The sequence below is a fragment of the Juglans regia genome, chromosome 7, assembly GCF_001411555.2.
Source record: "Juglans regia cultivar Chandler chromosome 7, Walnut 2.0, whole genome shotgun sequence".
NCBI lineage: Eukaryota > Viridiplantae > Streptophyta > Magnoliopsida > Fagales > Juglandaceae > Juglans > Juglans regia.
The window spans coordinates 4,208,215-4,217,050 of NC_049907.1; the positions used below are offsets into that span (position 1 = coordinate 4,208,215).

The window sequence follows — 8,836 nt, forward strand, 5'->3', positions numbered from 1 at the left end:
GTTTTTAGGGATTGTGTTGTTACATGCACAATTTATAGGGAAAAAATTAGAAGCATTACCAGTTCCAAATCTTGTATGGCTAAGAAGATATCTCCGCATCCAACATATACGATCTGCATCCAGCCATGGATAAACAGGGATTAGCTACTCAGGGATGAGATTCTCAATTCTTCAAAATCTAATGCATGCATCCACACGCACGCCATCAAAATTCATCTGCCCTAAAATCAATTTAAAATTACCTCTATGATGGGATTACTTACGAGAAAATCGATGGATCTGACTTGAGACTACTAACAAAATAGATGGAACTTACTGCTGAGTTTGCTTTATGGCATCAATTGCTTGGCTCTAAGAGGTAGAACGAAATCATATCCTTGATAGAAATCAAATTTTATATGAGGGGATCCTCCACAAAACCGACGAACTTTCCAAGGACTCTCCACAAGCTCTCTACACACAAGATATCTCCACATAAACTCCACTACAACTCCAAATGATATTTCTTAATTTTTCCTATTGTGTTGTGATATATATGAGGCCAGGAAAAATTGTAAAAACATCTATTATAGTAGATTTTGCCTCTAAATAACCCGTAGACATAGACATTATGCTGAACCACATAAATCTCTGTCTTTTTTTTTTTATTATTTACTTATTTACTATTTACTTTATGGATGAATATAAAGAGTATCGTATCAAAGCCTAAATTATCTCGTAGGTCGAAGATAATTCTTTCCTCTATTCTGATTTGTTGTACAAATTAAAGCATAAACAACAGTTTTTTTGGTTTTTTTCTGTTTCATTACTCTTCTTTTTTCTCAAATAAATTACTTTTTTCCTTCGTTTTGGGAATTTTTGAGCCCATATAGCCATGGAGTTTCATTTACTGATTTACGGCAGTTAACTGGCAAGGCCCAAGCCCAATATTTATATAAAAACATTCTTTCTAGCAGCGTTTAATTGACAAGTGTACGAACCTGGACAAAAGCAAAAGGAAAGCTCCTTTCCTCTGTCTACGGCCGAGTCTTCGAGGACTCAAAAGCCTCATCTACAAGAGGAGCGTGAACGAGAGGATAAAATGAAGATGTCTACCAACAGTTCCGCATTTACGGTACATTTCTTGCACTGTTCAAGATTTTCCCAACCCGTCTTTGTCTTCGCTACATAATAATAGGAAGAGAAAGGGAGAAAAAGAGTGCGCAAAATACCGTTGCTGTTGCGCCGCAAAAGTGTCGTACAATATTGTCTAAGCGTTTCAACTTATGTAGCTTTTATAAAGATACGACAACCTCTTTTGTTACGATTATTGTACTTCTTTTCGCTAACGTTTTTCCTGATTTCAAATTGGTTGGATTAGCCAGGGTTAAAGTCTGTTATAAATGTTATTTTTCACTTGGTTTTATGACAGATAATTTTGGGTTCATCGTCGATGGCTCGCCGACAAATTTTAACGGAGATGGGATATGAGTTCACCATAATGGTATCGTCATATTAGTGAAAAAGAACTTTCTTTATCTGGGATGGAGCCTGTAAGAATTAAAATGAACTGAATAAATTTATTCGTCCTTATCTTGTAAACTTGAGCAATGAGCATGGTACAAAGCAGTTTCCTATGTTTTGATCCTTTCTCTTAATTTATTATTCCTTCCATTCAGTTAAGTAATCTATAAATTGAGTTGATTTAACAGAGCTTCACAAGATTAACCGGGCTTGTGAATTAGAGTGCAGACATAGATGAGAAAGTTATTAGGAGGGAAAAGCCAGCAGATTTGGTAATGGCTCTAGCTGAAGCGAAGGTATATTTAATTGTTAGCTCTCTCTAGTTGTTGAACCTCTAGGTAGGAGCTCAGTGTTAATTGTATGCATCTGTGTGCATATATAGTACACCTCATCCTCCACTAAAACATTAACTCTGTGATTTATTTTAGTGTTCGGGCGTTGGGGGAATCTTCTTTTCTATGCGTAATTACCCTGTGGTTGTATAATTTGAACTCCTTTCCCCTGTAATTTCGTTTACATATATTAAAGTTTTCAGGCCCCATAAATTATCATGGGAACGGCGTTTGTTCCCCATCTTTCTGTGATTTTGGGTACATTATTTGTGTTATATAAATGTATGATGATAATTTTCGTTAAACCTTCTTATTCTGATTTTCTTCTTAGGCAGATGCCATTGTATCCAGGCTCAAAAGTACCGCTCAGTTTGAGGCGGAGGCTCTTGCAACACTATTGATAACTGCAGATACAGTATGCCTTGACTCCCCTTTAGTTACTGCCTTTCTTATAATTTAACTGATTTTAGCATAAACTAGATCCTTCTACTCTCTCAGGTAATACCTGAACAACTGGTTTTCTTATTTTTCTGGGCCTTGATTGCCCATAAGTGACAACTCTAGTAATTGATGAATCTACATTCTATTTTTAGAGCCGAATGAAGACCAGATCTTTTGATACCTACATACTAGATTTACAATGCAGTTGAACTTGCACTGAGCATGCTTTATAAATTACTTGTAAGATACCACAACTATTATCTGAGATGGCTCAGTAAGATAAGTATGGGAGGAAGATATGTTTCAAGCCTATTTTCCCTGTCGTGTTCATGCAGTTTGTCTAAATTTCAAAGTTTTAATAGATTTTTCAGTCAATAGTCATCTTTATAAATTTTTATCACAAATCCTACCTTCTAACTGCCCTTTTTTCTTTCCAAAAACAGTCAGATTTTTGAGGGGTTATAATGACCTTATAAAGTTTATCTTCTGGACAATCTTCTCTATGTTCATTGAGTAAAGGCTTCCAAGCTACAAGAATGTAGAATAATCCAGGCAGTGAATTTTCCTCGATCCCATGCAAGATTGACACTTCTTTTGTACATAATTTTTTACATCTAATCTACACACAGCCCGCTGGGTTTTGGGCTGGCATATTCATCCCGTTCCTCACAGCATATACATCCTTTGCCTTGTATGATTATGAAGACGCCACTTACTATTTATAGAGCCTCTTTGGCTTTTGTATTTTTTGCATGTAGAGATCATTCAAGGTTATATCTTACTGCTCCATCTAATTGATTTTGAGGTGGTGGTGTATGAAGGGATAATCAGAGAAAAACCATCCAGCAAGGAAGAAGCACGGGAGTTTATCAAAGGTTTACTTAATGTGCTTCACTCTCACCATTTCTCATTCAAAAGTTGAGCTGTATTTGATGTCACATCCCTGTGGGTTGCAGGATATTCTGGCGGTCAAGCAGAGGTGGTAGGATCTGTTCTTGTAACCAATCTTAAGACTGGAAAAAGAAAAGGTGGATGGGACAGAGCCGAGGTAATGGTTTCTGGCACTTTTATTTTGATGTGCTCTTCCTGATGAGTGAATATTACATGATTTTACGCCCACCTAGTCTCATGACATGTTAAAAATGTATTTATCTACATATGAAAAAGGTATTGTTGCTGTTTTACATCATATATCCTTTTCTTTAATCAGTTTGTGCAGGATTCACCCAGGTTTTTTTTATTGTAATGAATTCTGTTAATGTTTTGCATATAGAGATCTAAATTTTAGCATGTCTACTCACTTCCATTTAGAGGTAACCATGTAAATTAGCTTTGAAAAATTAATATCTTTCTGCCTGGTGATATAGGTTTATTTTTATAACATACCAGATGAGGTCATTGATAGCCTGGTAAATTTCTTAAGATCCATATTCTCTGCTATCTGATATTTTTTGCCAAGAATCTTTCTTTGCAAATACTGTTTTTAACTTCTTCCTTGACTTCTTTCTTGACGAACGAGCTGTGCTCAGATCAACGAGGGAATTACGCTCAATGTTGCTGGAGGTTTGATGCTGGAACATCCAATGACATTGCCTTTTGTGGAAGCAGTGGTCAGCAGAGCTTCCTGTCTCTCTCTCTCTCTCTCTATTAGTCTCTCACATACACACATGCCCACACTTTGGAGGAGCTAGTTTTAGGCACCACACTATTGTGGATGGCACCCAGACTATTCAAGTCTTTCTGACACTTAAGCCACTCCAAAGAACTCGCCTGACTAGTGATCCACATCCCCAGTCAAAACCTTCTTCCTTATGCTCCATCAATGATTTCTAAAATTCTGCTTTATATTTCTGGTGTTCTAACAAACGGAGTTTCTGCCACACTCTCTCTATAAGGCATTGGCATGTTAACTCTTAACCAATGTTGTTGATTTGAACCATATTATGGTTTTGTTTGGTCTATCAAGGGGGCTGAAGTGATTTGCATTTCTTCCTGAGCCTATTATAACATGCGAAAGCTACGATACATTAAATAATTTTTCTCGTCACTTGCTAGGAGTTGTTGCCTTCCTCCAATTCCTGTGACATAAGCTCTGGTTTGATATTTGGCAGGTGGGGACAACTGATACCGTTATGGGACTTCCTAAAGCCCTCACAGAAAAATGCATACTCGAAGCCCTATAGTTGTAGTGGCCATAGATTCTCTGTCAAAACCCCTCGTGGGATGGAGCTGAATCTGTAATGTTTTCAACCAGCATGTCTTACATTTTCAACCAGATTGTTTGGTCATCAATTTTTAAACTTGAACGCACAGTATGTCTTCTGTTTCCTGTTCACAAGGCTCTGGGCTAAGCCGAACTTCAGAAAATGTATGACTATCTAATCTTACCCATCAAGAAAAATATGTATGACTATATCATCCATGGGATCATGAAATGCGTGGCACTACACCCATAGGAGGAGCCAGGGATCGAGGGGCAGTTCACTTTGGTTTCCGTATTGATCTCAATTTTAAGGTAAAGTTTCCTTACGTTTTACATTGAGTCATTAAATTCTAAATTTATTTTTGTAAGATCTAATTAGAAAATGATAAAAAGAAAAACATTTAACAAAGCTTTTCAATGTTACGAAATTTGTGCAACAAGAAAAGAGAATAATTAACGCTTTAGTAAGCCATGAGACAGTGCATTCACACTACAAGAAATAAAACTTTTTGTGGCCAAAATTATTTCCAGCAACTACCATTTTGTCGCAACAAGTCAATTATTACTGTTGCAAGGCTTCATTTCTGGCGAGTGGATGAATCGCCGCAAAAAATGCACTTTTCCCAACATAAATTCAGTGTTGCAAATACAATTGTCGCAAAATGTCTTGTGACAATTTTATTTGCGGTGATTCTAATTTTGCCGCAAAACTCAAGTTTTAACATTTCCGTTCCTTTAGAGCATTCCCATCCAATTTTCTAAATTTTTTTCTAAATTTTAGCTAAAAAGGACACTCCCTATAATTTTATCTTAAATTTTACTCATTTTTAAAAAACCTTCTACATCTCATTCCCTATCCTTTCTCTATTCTATTAAAATAATATTCTTCTATTATTTCTTTATTACTTTTTTCTCTCACTTCCATTTTCAAACTTCACTACTTAATATTTTTTCTTATGTTTTGAACTATTATTATAGTGAATATTTTAAATAAAAATTTAAATTATTTTTTTAAGGGTTTAATAATATTTTTAAAATTATTATTTTTAATTTTAGTAATTATTTAAATTATTTTTAAAAATATTATTTAAAAGTATAATAAATATGAGTATAAGAGAAAATGTAGCTGATTGAAAAAAGAATTTATTTTATTTATTTGAATAAAATATTAATAAAAAATTATTTAGGGGATGAACAATAGTTTCCTATATTTAGGGAACCACTGTTCATTTCCTAAATCAAAATCCTAAAATATGGAATGGGATGGGAGGGGGTTTTTGAGCTTTTCCCTATAATTTAGGAATAATAGTGTTTTAGGCATCCGGATGGGAATGCTCTTTACTTCCAGCAAACAAAAAGTTGAGGCTAAAAACCACTTTTTGCGGCCAAGTAAATTTCTAAAGGCATTGGTTCTTCGAGATTTATATTAGTATATTTTTAGTTAAAAGTGGAGATAAATAAACTTATGGATCGAGTGAGTTTTGCAGTATTTATTATTGTTAGTCATGTGAGTCTCTCAAGAAACATTAAATAATCAATAAATATGGTGAACCAATTTTATATATGTATTGATGATCTTGTTCTTTTACTCTAATCTTGTAGTGAAAGTCACCAAAAATTCATTCAAATTCTAGCTGGCTAGCCCGTAGAACAATGTTAACGACATTCACTATAACAAATTTTAGTTTTAGGGACGAAATTATTTAGGGATGAACTAAATTTCGTCCCTAAAAGTAATTATTAGAGACGTCTCAAAAAATAGATGACTTTATAAAAACGTTCAAACGGCTAAATATCTGTTCGAACTAGATCTTCTGTGACGAATTAGGTCGTCTCAACAAGTCAAACTCGTTCAAATGGCAAAAAATCTTTTCAAACATAGAATGTTCGAATGATTTATAATTTGTTCGAATAGTAATCTTGGCAAGGAAGTAATTTATTTTGTTGGAAAAATTTCAAATCCGTTCGAACCTCAATTGGTTTGTTCGAACTGAAAATATTTGGTGGGAAAATTTGGCAGAAAGGTTGCAAGATTATTCAAACTACACATTGCATTCGAACACAACATTTTTGCATTCGAACGAATCATTTGGGTGGGAAATTAAATTAAAATTGGTGGGAATTTTTTAAACCTTATTCGAACGGAACATAAAATATTTACAAATTCATAAATTAATTTTATGTAATTAATGTAAAAATATTTTCGTGATTTATTTTATGTTAAATAAGATTTTTAGTTAAATAAATATTACTTATAGTGTCATTTTTTATATTTTCGTTAACGTTAAGTAAAATGAAAAAAAAACATAATTAACAAAAAACAGGCTAGCAAACACTAAAAATACATTAATTGCATCTCAAAAATATAATGTATGGTGAGAATATAATGTATGACTATTTCAATATTTAAATTAATGATACAAAATACAAATAATCATGATTGTCCATACAAAAAAGCTCATTTAATGCAAATAAAATATATATACTATTGGGCCAGATCGTGTAGCACTGTCTCAACTTCAGCAAGGCGTGTCTCAATATCACTCACTCAAGACATGAGCTTCGACTTAGGGCAGGTTTGGGGCCAAAAACAAAACACAAAATTCTCATCTCATCTCATCTCATCATTACACCTTTTTCAAATCCTCATACAAAATATAATAAACAATTCAACTTTTTCAAATCCCAATACACATTTTTCAAATTCCAAAACAATAATAATATTAAAACTTAATATTTTAAACTTCAAAACAAAATACAAAATTCTCATCTCACCCCCCAAACCTACCCTAGCCTCTGCAAGGGCAACTCGGACTGCATCAATGATCTCTGATGTTTGTGCGCGCATCTCTGCACGCACGATATCTGCAATCTCCTCACGAGTAGCACTATGTGAGCACCCTATGTAGATGCCTCGCCAGACACGCCCTGTGCTCCTCCCTGAGTGTTGATTGTCTCTGTAGTGTGTGCACGAATACAAAATCTGGAGTGTCCGGTGCTACGAGACAAGGTTGTCGAGTTGATCGGTCCAATCTGCTCCTAAACATGCTCAAACGCATCTATCCTGACTCATTTCGCTAAAAGAAATCATGTGAGCAAAACTCCAAATGACAATATATCTATCATAAAATATTTTTGATAAGTAAAAGCATTATATATATATATATATATATATATATATCAAAAGGAGTAACCAAGTATACTATATAAAATAAAACTCTACTTGTCGTAGTATAGGTGGCCTCTGAAATTATCCTAATGACTATATATCTCGCTAGGTCGATAGGCACCCCACAAGCGCCCGTAACATAAATCGTGCCCGGTCCATTATCACCTCAGTCTTGTGCAGTCGCGGATCAATTTTGTTGGCTATTATAATGTTCGTGATCTTGAAAAAACTAGAGAAGTCCACTTGTTTGATGCTCTCGCTCCCATCATAAGAAGGAGCATCTGGACCTACAACCAATTGATGAACCTCATGATTAGTGAGGCTATCGATCTCATTAGGCATCACAGTATCTCATCAAGATAGTTATGTCGTTCGAATGGTTTCCATAAATATTTTATCCTTTTGAACATCTTACAAATACCGTTCCAATGGAAAAAAAAAATATATTGCATTAGTTATTATTATATTTGTTATATAATATAATATATATACTTATGCTACTTATATATATACTTATATTACTTATATAATACTTATACTTAATTATTATATACCTATATTTATACTAATACTTATATACTAAAATATATTATACTTATATATACAACTATATAATTATATACTACTATATATAATATACTTATATATTTTTAACTATCATATAATATAGTATATACTTATGCTAATGCTATATAGTATACTTATATATAATATACTTATATATTTAATATACTTATATAATAAACTCTTATATAATATACTTATAATACACTACAATATCCTTATCTTCTACTATATATTTAGACTTATATATATTCTTAACATAAATATTATACTTATATATACCTATACTTTTATATATATAGTTATAAAATTAGATATATAATATAATTAGATATATATATATATATTGTACATTTGAACGGCCTGTTATTACTATTCGAACGGTTTAATTACATGCGAATGGAAATTTATAGCATTCGAACTTATAAAATATGTTGGCGCCATTGATAAGTTGTGGCGGGATCAATTTGCGACATATTACATTTTCAATTATCAGTTCGAATGTATATAATTGACGTTCGAATGGGTGTGAGCTAAATTGATCCAGGCGGAAAGTGTTTCTCGCCTCTCTGTTTTTGGGTTCGAATGGTTAGTAAATTCCAAAAGCACAAATGTGCTGGACAT

General features: G+C 33.4%; 1 protein-coding gene across 2 annotated transcripts; it reads left to right on the forward strand.

Annotated features, from left to right (window-relative positions):
* Positions 1-980: 980 nt before the first annotated feature.
* On the forward strand, positions 981-4,643 carry LOC108995372 (7-methyl-GTP pyrophosphatase-like). Of its 2 annotated transcripts, none has more exons than XM_035691646.1 (9): positions 981-1,114; positions 1,412-1,483; positions 1,725-1,799; positions 2,167-2,250; positions 3,082-3,151; positions 3,233-3,324; positions 3,644-3,685; positions 3,806-3,886; positions 4,388-4,643. In XM_035691646.1, exons 1-9 carry the CDS (start codon positions 1,082-1,084, stop codon positions 4,457-4,459), a joined length of 621 nt encoding a protein of 206 aa, XP_035547539.1. In that variant the 5' UTR covers positions 981-1,081; the 3' UTR covers positions 4,460-4,643. The 2 variants fall into 2 exon arrangements, with proteins under 2 accessions (XP_035547539.1, XP_018826486.1); XM_018970941.2 differs by having other exon boundaries at positions 987-1,114; positions 3,806-3,902.
* The last annotated feature ends 4,193 nt before the right edge of the window (positions 4,644-8,836 follow it).